Raw genomic sequence first — 16860 nt, forward strand, 5'->3', positions numbered from 1 at the left:
ACCCGTCACCACTCCTCGGCATTGCAAACATGTAGGTTTTGTTTTCAAACTGAAAAGCATTATAGTTAGGACGAGCTTGGCCAGCCAAGTTATGACGCTGGTGGATAGGGAATGTGTTGTATGTAGGTGCTTGCAAAAGGAAATTGTCAAGAGAGTCGAGGCCTTCCTCGAGAGTGATTGAGAGAGTGTAAAGGGTCAAAGGCACATCAATCGTTGTCATAAGGGTGTCGCTCCCGATGGGAGTGTGGGTTCAGTTTAGAATATCAAGAAAGTCTAGGGGAAAGGAAGAAAGAGGGGACTAGAGCTTAATCTGAGAAAATGCACAGTGGTACACTTCTTGCGTAGTTCATCCAACTATCCCCACGTGTATGTTGTGAATGATGTTAAGATGAAGTGAAAAATGCTTGCACACATAAGATTAATTATTTGATGAGTTTTAATTTTTGGGAAGGTCACTGATACCATATATATACATTGTATATGGGAGTGGTGGTAGCTTTGAATTTATTGTGGCGAACACAAATAAGATATATTTGTCGCAGAGCTGTGAAGAAGCTAGGATTCGTCAAAATATTCTCTGAAAGTAATTGGTTATATGGTACTTCACCTAACAATCTGCCTCTGCCATGAGCTGCATTATCTAAGTAAAGTGGAGGCAAATTGACTGTCTTAATAGGATCATTCTTGCCTTGATGTTTGTGCCAAATAATTATAGAAGTAAAATTTGAAGATGCATCAGCTTTTGGTTTTGGATGAGAAGTAAAATCCATCTTCTTAATGTTTCTGTGTCATTTTTATGTCATCCCTGTTTTTCGCAGAATGTTGAGTGGAAATTGTGGATGATGTAATTGTTATTTAAAGTGTTTCTTCATTTAAGTGCATCTTCATTTAAGGGTGACTTTGGGGACGTCTCCGCGCGGAAAGAGTTGAGGAAAAAGCTTGGATGTAAGTCATTCAAGTGGTACTTGGACAATATTTACCCTGAACTTTTCATCCCTGGTGAAGCAGCTGCTTCTGGAGAGGTATGTTTGCACATGCTCAGCCAACTGTTTGTCAGCATTCAGTTCAAAAATTTCCAACATCCAATTACATATAGATTTGCTTTTTACTAAATTATGGTTATGGGGAAAATTTCAAGAGTAAAGTACAGTAGAACCTTGCTTATCAAGTATAATTTGTTCCCAAATCTTAATCGTAATGCAAAACACTCGTCAAGGGAAACAATTTTTCCATAGGAATCAATGTAAAATAGGATAATGTGTTCCATTCCGAAAAAAATGCTCAAAACATTTATAATAATGTAATTTATAACTTATAATACATCCTTTTTTCCTAGCAAGTTGTCTAGAGAGATTTGTTTTTGTCTGTGCTTAAAAATTTTGCAAAAATGAGAGTGATGAATAGATTGGTTATAGTGCCCATTATCTATAGCTGTTAAGGGGAAGACTAATCATTTGATCGAAAAACTCCAATCCGTAATGATAATTTTCCATGACGTATGTATTTTTGATTTTGATGTCTATGCCATACTTTCCCATTTGCTTAAGTGCCCATTAACCCTTTCACTGCCACCGGGCCGATATATCGGCCCCTGCTGGTTGAGCAAAAACTGCCAACTTATTTGACTATTTTTTCATGATTGTGGCCTTTTCAACGGCTGTAATTTACGTAAACCCTCATAATCTATCTGTGACTATAAGATATAAATATATCTTAAGTATTGGGAAAAAAGTCTAGGTGTATTAAATGAAATTTAGTAGCCGAAAAATTTTACAATCTGGAATGTTGTAAATTCCGGAAAAAAAGGCTTGGCAGTCTTTGCACATGCCACCCGAAATGGGCTGGCAGCAAAAGGGTTGATATGTGTACTCACTGCTGTTGTATGCACTATGCCATTTATGGGCCAGTAATTTTTCCAATTGATTTTCCTATTTTTCCTATCATTAGTAGTACATATCAGAATCATTTTACCTGATGACACTTGTGTAATACACTCAGTCAATGAAGGGTAGGTACCTTAAATGGTGAATCTTGTCATAACTTATGGCCCTTGAGCTAAAAGTGTTTTGAGTTATTATCATGCGTATTGCAACTGATTTGCAAATGTGCTGATCATAAATATTTGCATCATATTTTGCTTTATTCTGGAGAGCAAATAAGGACTTGTAATTTATTGAACATTTTCAGCCATGACGATGGCATAATTTGAATTCCGGGATGTATGAAATTCCAAGTTTGGGGATAAAATCACAGCGGTCTCAACTTTATGCAGAGAGTTAATTACAGTAAACTCTCGATTATACAAAGTAATTTGGACTGGAAAATAGGCACTTCGTGATATCGAGTTTCGTAATTTCAAACCTTTTCAATGATCTGTAAAAAAAAAATGTTTGCTTTTGCTCTCACTGCCCTTTTTCTGTCTTTATTGACCTTGTTTAACGTTTTTGGCGGCTGTTTTAGATGGAATTTAAAATAAATACTCATTCTCATGGATTTTAGCAGTGAAAGATCGTTAAAAATCACACGACCCTAAACTTTCCATTCTTTATTGCTAAGTATCAACAATCTTAGCACTAAAGAAATTCCCGTCCATTTTAGGAAACATAATCAAATAGCATCTTGAAAATTTTTGTATAAGAATTTAATCTAAGGATTTTGTAGTCTATAGCAAATAGCAACTATTATCTACACATACGATAGATATCTGTTTCCAGTGCCTATGAAATTTTAACAGCAGCCTGCATAACTGCTATTTGTGATGAAGCCTCTATTGCTCGGTGACTAGGAAAAAAGATAAAATTGGATCATAGCCCGTTTCAAAAATAGCCTTCGTAGTATAATAGTATTAATATTTGTAGTTCCTTCCATATTGTCAGTTGATCCATCATATTTGCGGATGCTAAAATAGAAAACTTTTTATTCGTCATCAAGGCCATTGATGCTGGGAGTGAGGTGCTATGTTTGTATGATAAGTCTCTCTTCTTTTATGCCGACAAGAGAAAAGCTGGATTAGAATCTTCTATTTAGGGGGGAAATAAAGAGAGAAATGTTATGATCCTCATTCATATTTCTTAACTGCAGTAAACATTTTATCATTTCTCAAGATATTTAGGTGAAGTATTGGTTCACTGGCATGAATTCCCAAAAATGATACCCCTAAGCGTGTTTCTTAACCTCATTTAGTTTTCCTGTTTCTTTATCCATCGTATTGAAAATTATGAAAAGTATCATCAATGTAGAGAAAAGATTTTCTTTATTTTAGCTCTGAAAATTAGTCATGCCATTATCGTAAAATTAATAGTAGCGTGTTAAGGAAAATGCAAATAACCAATTTCTATTGAAAGTCTGCAGAGAAGAAGACTGACCATTTTATAATCACAGCATCTCACACCTGGTATGTATCAACGGCATTGATGACGGTGGAAAAGTCTACGATTGAATCATTGGCAGAGAGGTAGACGGGAGCACCTTGCCCAGACAGACACCCAAGAAGAATTTAATTCAATTATTATTTAGTTTTTTCTTTCTCCCTTCCACGCTAATATTCATTTCCATTTATGGCACGCCTATTTCTAGCACTAAAACTAAAAAAATATTTTTTCTATATCAGCATTACATAGCATCAATTAAAAAATGACGAAAAATGAAACCCGAAAACTAAGGAAGGGCAACGTATTGAGGTATCATTTTCAAGAGTCCACAAAAGTAAACCAACATTGCAAAATTACAAAGCTACACAATATTTAGAAAATAATCAGTCCAAAACACAATGCATTTCTGGCATCATTTGTGTTTGTTGATCATGTCTCAGTCTTTTCAAATGTAAGCTGATTGCTAATTTTTTAATCCCATGAACATAAAATAATTGATTCTAAAAATTTGGTGTTTTGTTTAGTTTTCCCCAATATGCAACTCGTGCTTCCTAACTTACCTAAAATGATTAGTGTCAATTACGGAACTGGCAAGTCAGGTAACCCAGCCGTATCTTTGAGTGAATGAAGTGGCAGGGCATACTAATCTGCTAAGTCTCACGGGAGCAAGGACAGGCTAAAAATATGTAAAGAAATGACAGAACATGTGTCGAAGCCAATAAAGTGAAGGCGGATAACATTTTCCCCTTCGTTTCACCGATAACGAAAAGTACTTCTCCAGCCTCTCTCTAGTTAGAAACTTACCCCCGTTGGTGGTAGATATGAACCATGAACTTATCCACAGTTAGAGGGCATTCCAAGTGGGTGGGGTAGATAAGAGTGGGATGGAGGCTGCCTGGTGGTGGTGGTAGAGGGGGCAGGATAGAGAGAGACAGGTGCAGTGGGGGGTGGGAGGAAGAGGGCTGGGTAAAGGGTCTTGCCTGAGGCTACGTTTGGGGTCCATGTCTTTTTACGACGCACTCAAGCTTCGTCACGGGAGAGGGGTGGGGAAGGGGAGAGAGAAATGCTAGTGGAGGGGGGTTTGGGATGCGTAAGTTGGGTGCCAGGAATATCGGCAAAAGGCGGAAGAGAGAGTAAACAAAGGTTTTGGAAAGAAAGATCTCTCGGAATGGGGAACGGATAGGAGTGCTACAAGAAATTTCATGGTTAGAGTTGGAAGTGCCTCTTCATTATGAGTAGCCTGCAAATTAAATTGGTGGTAAATAGAGCCCAATATTTAAGATACACCTCACTTTCTTCTTCATCGTCATTGCTGTTATGTCTAGTCACGGCCACTGCTTCTACTCCACTGTTTGCTGCGTAGATACTCACTAGGCCCAACAACTGAAGCCCAAATTGGCATTGGAGGGGGAATTGGGAATTGCAAATTCTCTCATGAATTTAGTTCAAGCTCTTACCTTTTGATTAAGCATTTCTAGGTCAAAAGACAGCCAGACACCACCTCCCTCGTCGATAGATAGCAAGATAACTACGCGAAAACTTAATGCAAGGAATCAAATCCCCGTTCAAATTGGCATTATTGGAACCATTTTGCCCTCAGTATGGGCTCGGGTGTAAAGTATTGTATCATCTGTGATCTTACTACATCTCCCAACCTTTGACAACTGCAGTATTTTCCCCGACCTTTCCCCCCTCCGAAATGTAACGTTGTCTCCTAAATGAAACTTTAAAATGAAAAATATTTCCTCTATCATTGAGTGACTTAATTTTCTTCCTTCCTCGTATTTCTGTTGATTTGAAAAGTGGTGTAAAGAGGTCGCTTATTTACCCGCAAGAATGTTGAAATTTGCGCAATTTTATGGACTTGCAGCATTTTCTTGGTTTGATTCAATTATGTAGGGTTTAGGGAGGAGTGTAAGAAATACCCCGTGTGACCTTCCTAACATGTTAAACTTCAAAGTATTATTGATGCAATGTTTATGAGTATGCTCATAAATGCAGATATTGTGTCAGCCACAATACTTATTATACAATTTCACTTCGTATTATCAAAAATTTCATAATATCCTGCTTCATAATCGAGAGTTTACTGTAATTACCTTCTGCAATATACCCGTCACAAAGTAATGGTAAATTTTGTTCTGTGTGTGTATGCTGCTAATACATAGAAATGAACATATTTTGCCATAATGGCAGAAAGAAAGAATGAGTTGGAGGATCACTGCTCTCCATCCTTTTCAACCAAAGAGAAATGTTTGGGTGCAGCCATGCTGCTGATGAACATTTTCCGTGTCATCTATAATTTTAATATTTCTGCTTCAATTCCATTTTTATTATCTTTCCCTTAAAAAATAAATTTGATTAATTAATATCTTTGTTTATATTTCATCATCCCACCTGACTTCCTGCTCAAAATTCCAAAGGGATATGATTTTCTATCAAATCAAATTTTTACATGTGAAGTGATGCGAACTATGGCTGGTTTATGTGTGTTGTATGTGTATTTTTGCCAAAAATTTATTTCCTTATCCATATTGTTGAAGGAAAAGCAAAGAATTTTTACCCAAAATAGTCATTTAGTCAAAACAGAAATGTGTACCATTTTCTGTGACCATAAGAGTCAATCATTTGGTTTAATTCAGGCCCATTTAGCCTTGTAATGCATAAACTTTTCATTTTCGAAGAATGAACTTCATTTGAAAAGGCTATTATTCCTTGATAAAAGTGATAAATTGTTTATGACTGCTATCATATCTCTTGAATGTAAGATAGACCTGTCTAGAATGAAATTCCTACTAGGTGGGAACCCCAATAAAATTATATGAATTATGAGTTATTGGCCTGAAGAAGCTAGTCTGAATGAAGGAGTCCAAAGTGAAAAGATGGGAGTGTAGTGTGGGGAAAGTGAAGAACAAGGGAGGGAGGGAGGGATTGAAGTAGGCCCGTGGTCCGCTGATGGACTCCTGCCTAACCATGCTCACCAAGTGTACTCATGTATGTCGTGCAATGGCTGGGGATGTGCGAGTACTCAAAAATTCGAGTCAAGTTGAGTAGTTGGTACTCGACTCAAATGCTTCCATTCAGGGCAGTTCTATTATGAATGTAGAATGGAGTGGTTTCGATTATGTAGCTGTTGCAGCCAGTAGGTTCAGAAATCCGTCGTAGGGCAGCACTATCATCAAACTTGTGCACAAATCCTTTGTTAAGTCGAGAGATCATTTAACTGCCTTGGCTTGTGAGTTTCATCTGTGTCTAAATGTAGCAGTCAACTTATGTAACAGTCATCGTGGGCAGCAATTATGTTTTTGTGGGCAGCGGTGGCCGACCTTCTTCCAACCCATTGGCATATTCAAAATAATCAGAGTGGACCGCTACAGTGCCTATTCTTTCTAATATAATACTTGTATCGGTGAATTCTTCTCGGGTTTCCATCCGGGTGAGCTCCATCTCCATCGCTGCCGACGTTTCGATAGAATCCTTTTCTATCGTCATCAGGGCCGATGATGCCAGTAGGAAAGTGCCAGGTTTATATATCCTCGGTCGTTATGTTGGGTCGTTATGTTGGGTCAGAACGACCCAACATAACGACCGAGGATATATAAACCTGGCACTTTCCTACTGGCATCATCGGCCCTGATGACGATAGAAAAGGATTCTATCGAAACGTCGGCAGCGATGGAGATGGAGCTCACCCGGATGGAAACCCGAGAAGAATTCACCGCCATCATACGCCGGGAAAAAGTGAAATCTTACATAATACTTGTATCCCTTATTTTCTTTGTGTTAAATATATGTAAAAAGTACTCGCAGAATGAGTAAAGTAACTTGACTCTGTAGCTATTAAAAGTAAGATGAAGAAAACAATGACAGGTGTTTGGTCGTCATTTGGCATAATCCTTCTTAAATGAGTAACCTCATGCATTGTCTTGGCACAGAGCCAGAAATAAAGGTGGTCCATTTATTTCCTAAGATAGCTAAAGGCAGCACCGTGAATATTTGAAATTAACGGATGGCAGGCTCCGCATCTTGTTTTGGTATCTTTGCTGAAACCCAGTTACTAGCTAGGCTTCTAGCAGACAAATTCTCCATAAACTTATGGAGTTATGTAATATTTTAACTTCCATTAACAAATTACAAGAGGTTACTTCATATCAATAGTCCAATTGGAACTGCTGCAGACAATTTAATTTTCATTCATCTCCTCATTCTGATGCAATTATCATCAGCATTCCTCATTATCTTTTCAATTTGCATCAGGGCAAGTGTTTACTGGAGAAAATGCACTAGGAAATTGGAAATATGAGAATATCTTGGGGCAAGATTATCACATTTCCTGGTCCAGAAATTTCCATTTAGTTCATACAACTCCACTTGATTCGCTAGGAGTCACAACTTGACTCGATACATGACTCGACATCAAAAAGTACTACTCGCACGTCCCTAGCAATGGCACTTCATTGTAGTACCTACTCCATCTCGCTTCTGTTGAAAACAGTCTTTGTTTCTGTGCTGTTATTTTCAGTGCCACTTAATGGAATTTCCTGTGGGAAGCCTGACTTACCTGAGTGATCAATTATTCTCAAAGCCTCATAAAAACAAAGATACGTGTGAGTTTCATTCCTGAAAGGTTCATTCAATTACCTATGTTGCTCCTTTTTATCCACCATTTAAGGAAAAGCTGCCAATCCTGTGCTCTTGAGCCATGTTCTCCATTCATTTGACCCCGCATTTCCCTGAAGGGCAGTTGTTTTCTCTTCCATGTCTAACAAATGACTTTTGAAAATGCAGGTCCGTAACTTGGGGCTTGGTGGCCACACCTGCCTTGACTCCCCTGCCAGAAGGACTGATTTGCATAAACCTGTAGGTCTTTATCCATGTCATAGGCAAGGAGGGAATCAGGTTTGTCTCATTGTTTCCTAAGGAAAAGAGTTAATGTTGTCGCTTGCATGGATTCGGCTTGAGCAAGTTAAGTTATGGGAAATTCATAGTTCTAATGTAAGTGTCTCTGCATATTCAATTGAGAAAAATGTTTGTTGCTGTAACCTCATGATTCTTCAGTGACTCGAATGCAAGGATTGCTCTGGATTTCACCCTGAAATTGAGCTAGGAATGAAATATTTTTCTCATTGAAAGTGCAACCCTGTAGCTGTGAAGGTTAGTTCCCAGGGTTCAGGCTGCATATTAGAAAATTGCTCTTAGATATATGTGCTGCCAGCCAGGTACAAGACCTTTCCTCTGCTTCCATGCCATGTGCATGTCATCCATATTGTCCTTTCAAGCCTTGTTGCTCTGTAGTTTTTGTCATTCTTGCTTTTTGCACCCCTGCTGTTAGATCGCCAACAAATGGTCGAGGAAGTGTGTAGATGCTCCCAGCAAGTCGGAAGAAGTGGAGCAGGCAGTGGGCGTTTGGCCCTGCCACAATCAGGGTGGCAACCAGGTGAGTACGATCCAGACGCTTGTCCCCCTATAATCAGTGCACTCCTGCTACGTACCTACCTATCCACTGCATGTCTATCCTTTCTTCTTTGGGATGGCTCTTTTTAATCATGCATGTGGGCACCAGCATGAAGGAAACCTTTGTTCAAAAACTGGGTAAATTATTTTTGTACTAACAGTAATTATCTTTGCTCACATAATAATAGTAAGAGATTGATGTATTCCTAATGCATAGTTTCTGAACTTAAATATTTAATTTTTTAATGAGTTTGTAATTCCTAGTTATTTATACTGTACTCAAAATGATAGAGCTGGAGCTACTTTTACTTAATGTAAGAGTTCATAAAAGTGCAAAATACTTGAGCTGGAATCACTTATTCTGTTATACCTACTAAATAACTCTATATACATAGTCATCTTTGGGATGACTTTAATGCTTTTTTAAATATTCCTGTCGTTACCAACTATGATTAAAACTTTTTTTCTGTAACAGGGCGAACAGTGTTTCAATTTTATTTGTTTATGATCCATTAGGCTCTTGTGGTTAGAATTGTTTATGGAAGAGTATTATTGTTTGTAATAATTGTCTTAATGTGTCAAGCAAAATTTTTAACCTAACTTTTAAATTGTATATGGTTGAGAAAAACAAAAAAACATGTACAAATTATTTTGAAGCTCATCTGTGAAATTACCAACCGCACTCATGCCTCATTTTGCACAAATTTGCCATTCCACATTTTGTCCCTTGGGGAAACATTCCCAAGGCCAAATCACATTACGTACTTGTACGATGCTCTCACTTGTGCAGATGTTTCTTTGTTTGGATCTGGAATATTGTACAACTGAGGTTCTTATCTTCTAAGGGAATGCTTGGGTTGTTCATGATTTGGACATCCTGCATTCTAACATGTAGGTAGTTGACCGGCAATACTCCTAGAAAACACATTAGTTTGTGACAAGGTTGCCGACAGGCAGCCCAAAACACAAACTGAGTCTTCTCCCCACACGATGCTACCTCGGCCTTTACATTGCTGCTCTTTTGTGAAGACTCCGTTCTCACAACCCAGGGAGTTATTTAGCTGAGTTATAATTTTTTATGTCCCCAGTGAAATTGGTGTTAGTGATTACTTTAAAGTTAACTATAAATTTGGAAGAGAAATACCTCATGGAAGTGAGTTCTTGACCTAACGGTATCCATATTTTTGTAGAGTTAATCATAGGCCTATCGATTGTACACCTCCAAGCACTCATTATAACACAATTCACCCTATATACCATGCTCACTAAAAGGAGTTGCCACTTTAATTGCATTTTACTCTTTAAGAAGAGACGAAAATCACCAGTTTATAACTGCCCTCAATCCTAGTGTTAATTTACTGTTGCAGCAATTGACCTGAAAGTCATTTGTGGGATGATTTAATGATACGTGCATTGTTAAAATTGCCCATTGGGCCAAATATTGAGACATTTCTTTCAAATTCTAACAGTTTGGAGTAATACATGTGAAACAAACAATCCAGGTAAATGTATAGCTTCTCTAATCAAACCTAGTGGGGGTGCAATATGTTATGTGAGTTGTTTTTCTTTTGTGCAAATACGATGAGGTGAGGCTTTTATTGGTGAATGAATTTCTCATCTAATTTATCTGTTTGAAATTTTTCAGAAGATAATATTTGTTTGCTCATTTTCATTCTCAGTACTGGATGCTTAGTAAGACGGGAGAAATCAGGCGAGACGAAAGCTGCGTGGATTACGCAGGTCACGATGTTATCCTCTACCCTTGCCATGGCTCCAAAGGAAACCAGTATTGGGAATACCATCCTAAGGTACCTATTGTGCTATATTCTTCCTCTCAAAACTGAAACTTTGGGAAAACATTCAGAAAGTAATGTGGTAAAATTTTTCAAAGATAAAATTTATTTTTGATGTGGTTGGAATGTGTTGGTGGAATTCCAATCTTGAGAGGCTCCTCTGTTTAAAGGGCAGAATTCAATGATTGTTAAATGAAATACAGTAAACCTTTTTACTTTTAGGACACAACCCAAATCAATCCATGAATATAATCTGTTAAATATATTTAGAAATAGCATGAACAATAAGTCCCAGCATATTTATTGCATATAAAGTCTTGCTGCGTAAGTGCATCATAAAAAGTTACAGATTTGCTCAATGCTTACACTATGTGGAGTATGGACTATTGTGACTAACAATGTGTGAGAAGGATGCCATTATTGATTTATGATGTGGGTGTATACCGTGTGTTGGCCCAGAATTTGGCCCCTTGTAGGCTTCGTCCTCCTCTGCAGCTGATATATTATGTAGTTAATTTTGAAATTTTCTTGATGTGGTATTTTACAAAGGGCATTAATTACAGTCGAGGACCTAAAATCCGGAATCAGAAACCCGGAAAACCAGAAATCGGGAATGTTTGAAAATTCCTCTGCGTAGTGTATCGACTTGCCACTGCGTGGCACCACTCTCCGAGCCTTGTTCTGGGACGAGAAGGAAGTTAGCACACACTATGAACATACGCTAACAACGTAGGCAGGGACACGTAGGGGTCTCAAATATCGAGCACCAGAGCCTGAACTAGAACTGAGTGTGCAAGACTCTCGACCACCCAAGAATCTCGGCAGTTGAGGCGAGAATGTCATTTCTCGGCATTTTAGGGACGAGACTCTCGGTGAGGCGAATCTTGACGAGACTCGAGAAGTCTCAATCCATCGAGACCTCTCGACACCCGTCGAGACTCTTGGGAAAGGCGAGAATTTCAAATAAGGATCACCATCATTGGGCAGTAGAATTTACAATAGTATCTTTACGGATTTGTTAAGTTATAAGGATATCTTCATAGGTGACCTTCCGATCAAATTTAAATAGCCTCTTATCAAGTTACAATTGCCGGAATTGATAGCAGAGGGACTAAGGAAGTTGCCTCAAGAGAATTACGGCTCCTTCTCCATGAAATAATCGCTTGTGGCTGAATAAACTCTGAAAAGTTACCACGCCGATCTGTGGTTTAAAAAGTTAAATGATCACGAACATTTTTGAAGGAAAAGTTAGAAAGGCACAGCCATAGAAAGTTATTACAAAAATTGAAATTCAAAACAATGTATTAAATTATAAACCATCAACTCCCCAGGCTAAGGGGAGACTCGCATGCGGCGGAAAAATTTGTAAGCCATTGAAACTAGATTGAAACAGCAAAGGGCACCAGTTTTTCCCTCAAAATGTAGTGTAAGCTAGTCGAAAGAGTATATCTTCTTGGTAACTCAGTTCGGACCTTGGCTCAAAATATTGAGACTGTATATTTGCCATCAGTCTGTTGTACAGTGAATATTTCACTTTAATTTATGGCTGACGTACGGTAGCATCCACATGTCTGAATGACAAGACGAGCTTTGCTGTGCCAATCAATGGTTGATTGGTGATCGCCATTCATTGAGTGACGCAGGTTTGGTGCTATCTTACGAGTGTTGGTTAATTCAAGCATCGGCGGCATTGTCTTACACGAGGACTGTACATTCTGAAATCGGTCAGTGAATGAATATAGAAGTAAAAAGAATGCTGAGCCTGCATACTCATGGCTTACTTTGCTGCATAAGCATCTACATAGATGTTTCATAAGTGACCACACGCACCCCCTTCGCTATGGAAAAATACAAATGATGAAACAAGTCATCAGCTTTACCCTCCTTCATTGTATGACTTAGAGAAATGGAGAATTTGCCTGTCCTACTTTGAATCAAAGAGGAGTTAATAAAAATAGCCATATGAAGCAATTAACTTTGCATGACATGTTCAGTGAAAATTGCATGTGATCTGCTGACCTAATTGTGACTAATCTGGGCCCTGTTGCTCAAAATCCAAACACATATTTAATGTTTTGAATTGTATGAGTATTAAATCACTTCTACTTTTTCTCTAATCATTTTAAAGCTAAGTTATATAGGTATACAGTGGAATCCCGATCTATCATTCCCGCATTGATCGTTTTCCCGCATTCATCATTCGCCGTTCCTGGTCCCAAATAATGTTCCATAAAGACAATGTAATTTTTTCCCACTTCCATCGTTCCTCAAAGTATCATTTTCCCGCATTGATCGTTTGAAGACTGCGGTCCCATCATATAATTTTCCCACATCCATCGTTTGATGAAAATGAGACGAAGTGTTTACAACGTGTTATTTGTGGCTAATAATGACAGACACATAATTTGAATCTTCCCCAGGAGATTGAAATACTATAGGGAGAAGCTGAGTGCCGTGGGATAGTTACATTAGCTCATTTCCCAAGATCCACTATCCCCCTCCATTCAGCACTCGCCTCCCCCCCCTCTGAAGCTTTCCTCTTCTACGAAACAAAAAAAAGGTCCCTGCTCGTGCAGGGATCGTATTATGAAGAACTTAGCTTCAAAACAAAATATCAAGTTACACGAGAACAATAGAATCGTGTTTCACGCCTCTCCGATTCTTGCCCACTGTATTTTTTCAGTCTATGACTCACCTATTAGCCATATGTTATGCCAAAGGTACCGTCTCGAATACCTCGAATACTTTGAATTTCGCGTCATACGCTTTCGCTTGCACGTCATTGGTAGTTGACTCAGAAATATGAGAACTCTAGTCGTTTAGTGCATGCAGCGCCGTTTTAGGCAAGCTGACGAACTATATCAAATTCGCGGTGTAGAGCGGTAGAGCGGTGAAAAGAGTTCAACATGGGGAACCGAAATTGATAGGGTGAAAAAATCCGAGAATCCCAGGTGTCCCCCGTCAGGAGTAACTCAGTGCCGTGGGATAGCAACATAGGCGCATTTCCCACGATCCGCTATTCCCTCCATTCAGCATTCACCCCACCCAATCTGACGATTTCCTCTTCTCCGAAATCAAACAAAAGGTCCCAGCTCGTGCAGGGATCGTATTATGAAGACTTTAGCCTCGAAAAAATATAAAGTTACCGGAAAATAATAGAATCGCGTTTCACCCTTCATTCTTTCTCCCCCACTGACCATTTTCCCGCATTCATCTTTTGATAAAAATAAGACGAGGTGTTTACCATGTGTCCTTTGTGGCTAATAACGACAGGCACTTATTTTGAATCTTCCCCAGGAGATGAAACTACCACAGGGAGGAACTCAGTGCCGTGGGATAGTGACATTGGCGCATTTCCCACGATCTGCTATCCCTCTCCCTTCAGCATTCGCCTCACCCACTCTGACGATTTCCTCTTCTCCGATATCAAACAAAAGATCCGACCTCGCGCTGGGATCGTATTACGAAGACCTTAGCTTCGAAAAAAATATCAAGTTACGCGAGAAAAATAAAAACGTGTCTCGCACCCACCCCCTTTTCTCACCCGCTGACCTTTTTCTACCTACCTGCTTCGAATTTCCCCCTTTCTGGCGGTCAACTGCTGCATGAGTCATCTAGTAGCCCGAAAGGTGTCTAACAATGACTTTCGGCAATTATTATTACACTTTTATTGGATTGAAATATTAGTAATATGCGCGTAATTTAAGAAAGAATAAGACCAAACACGACATATTTATGACTTTATTTAAGCATTTTACGCAGGAAAATAAATGCCGGAAAGACGAAGAAATACGATGGGGGCTTAGCATTTTGGTGTAATGCTCAAATGGGGTGCTTTCCTATTATTTTTTATTGCCTAAATCGAAATATTAATACTCCTGGAGTACGTATTTAACGCTTTTAGATTTTTATTGGACGATATCTATTTTTCGCAATTAAATTAAAAGTGAAAATTTTCAAGCGCGCGAAAACACAACGCGTTAGTGGGAATGATGGGGAAAAGTCCGTGTGACGCATTTCTGGTTCCCCCTCCCGCCTTGTGAGGTGACCTTGGGCGAGGCTCAGAGCGCTGATACCTTACCAAATCTTACCCTACAAACGAAGAAAACTTTCCGACCTTAGCCAGTTTTAATAAGTGATTACTAAGACATGTTTCCCTGAGCTCTGTGCCTCATGCATGCATTGGTAATCTCAGACGATGTAAAACTCCTATCTATTCGTATAGAAACTAGGTCCCTGTGGCGTCACGTGGAGCGGCATCGCATGGGCGCCAATCTGGCCTTTTTCAAATGCAGCTAAAATTGACCATTTAACATTCGTATAAACTGGGATTTCTAAAACCAAATAATTTGTGTATTATGAATACAGTAATGGTGGGTACTGAATCGCAATCAATGCCTTTCGTTTTTTTTAATGAAGGAAACTACCCTATTGTTTACATAAAATTAAAATATTCCATTAATCAGCTAAATTCCTGTTTGAATCCTTTAAAGGCAATCACAATTACTTGGGTTTCCTGCTGCATATGCGACCTAGTCAAACATTCTCACATTCATAGCTTAGTATTCGAAATTCGAAGTATTCGAATATTCGAGCAATGATTTGATATTCGAATTCGATATTCGAATTCGAGAAATCTACTATTCGACCCATCCCTAGTATTATACTTTTATTGGATTGAAATATTAGTAATGTCCACGTAATTCCAAAAAGAAAGATACCAAACACGACGTATTTCTAACGTTATTTAAGCATTTTAAGCAAGGAAATAGTTGGAATAAAACGATGGTGATTTCTGGCGAATCTTGACATCCTCGCACTGATTGTGAGCTTCTCGAGAGTTGATGCAGCATTTTTTTTTCAAAAACAGGGCTTCAGGTTACAATTTACGAGTTATGCTACAAGTCTCACTTGTCAGAGTTGCTAACGAAGCCATGTCTTCTCAGGATACTTTAAAGTATCCTGAGAAGACATGGCTTATGGTAGACTTATGGTAGGGAGAAACAATTGTTTCTCCCTACCAGCAATCTGAATTCATCTGCTCATCTAGAGCTACCCTACTTATTGCTAGAAATGAGTGGGTAAGTTGCCTTCTCTCTAGGACAAAAAATTTCATGGTGCAGTCATATGGTCATGCTTCACCCTCTGCAGTAAGCTCTGCTTACGCCGTGCGCGATAACATCAGTGCCGAACTTCACCTCGTACGAGTGGTTCCGTACTTTCTAGGGTGAGTTGACTTATAACCAGCAAGTGTTTTCCGTGTGGGTTCAATAAAGTCCAGTTTCATTTTTAATTGTATTATTTTTATTCGCCTTCGGACCATGGCCCTTCCGAAGACACAAGTTGTCTGATATCACATGACGGCAGGGTGTGGGGGTAGAGCGAGATACCTGGTGAAAACAAGACGTGGGATGAAGCCGAGGATCAGGTGGGCGTGCTGTTGACAATTAACACAATATTGTTAACGCTTTATACATCGCTTCAATCATATTAAAAATTTAATTGTTAGAAAGGAACATTTCAAATAATAAACTATTTTTGGCCTTTTTGATACATCTCGCAAACAATCACTGCATCGGCGAAAGCAGTTGTTTTAGCCATTACATGCCCATTGATCTCGTAAATACATGTACTTGAAATGGCATTTGATGGATAAGAATTTTTACATCAGACAGAAAGCCATAATAGCAGTGAAAATGCCGAGTGCAGTGCAAACATTTTTAGTGAGGTGGCGTGTTCCTTTAGGATATTTGAAAGAGATATAAGTCGAATCAACAATATGACCTACCTGTTTCGATAAAGTAATAATATTCCTGTAATCAGCTAAAATCTTATTTGAATCCTTCAATGAATATCATAATTCGCAAAAATCCAGAGTTTCCTGGGACATAGGCAACCTGGTCAAACATTCCCGCATCGATCGTTTTCCCGCATTCATCGTTTTTTTCATCCATCCCCCTGAGAAACGACAGATCAAGGTTCCACTGTATTAAATTGAAATAATGCCAGAGGGTTTATGCTAATTAATGTTAAAATCCCTCTCATGTGTAATTTATGAGTCATGGTTTTATTGCTTAATGCATTCTCAAAAAAAGTGTACCACTTTTTCCATGTCCTGAAGACCAGAAATCCAGAATCCCTATGGTCTCAAGCTTTTCAGATTAGAGGTTCTCAACTGTATATCTCCGATTGCAATTAAAATGGGTAACTAAAGGAGAAAAACTGAGAATCTTTGGCTGTTG

At 38.8% G+C, this 16860-nt stretch overlaps 1 protein-coding gene across 5 annotated transcripts in view; it reads left to right on the forward strand.

Annotated features, from left to right (window-relative positions):
• The window catches only part of LOC124158432 (putative polypeptide N-acetylgalactosaminyltransferase 9), a 488889-nt gene that overhangs the window by 447873 nt on the left and 24156 nt on the right, over window positions 1-16860 (forward strand). For 4 of the 5 annotated variants that reach the window (XM_046533517.1, XM_046533515.1, XM_046533516.1 and 1 more), the window contains 3 exons: window positions 894-1022; window positions 8160-8270; window positions 10505-10633. In XM_046533517.1, the coding sequence (XP_046389473.1) occupies window positions 894-1022; window positions 8160-8270; window positions 10505-10633 (369 nt within the window). Of the gene's footprint in view, window positions 1-893; window positions 1023-8159; window positions 8271-8703; window positions 8809-10504; window positions 10634-16860 lie in introns of all 5 variants that reach the window. The other variant, XM_046533518.1, reaches the window with a different exon arrangement.

The sequence above is a fragment of the Ischnura elegans genome, chromosome 5 (assembly GCF_921293095.1).
Source record: "Ischnura elegans chromosome 5, ioIscEleg1.1, whole genome shotgun sequence".
Lineage (NCBI taxonomy): Eukaryota > Metazoa > Arthropoda > Insecta > Odonata > Coenagrionidae > Ischnura > Ischnura elegans.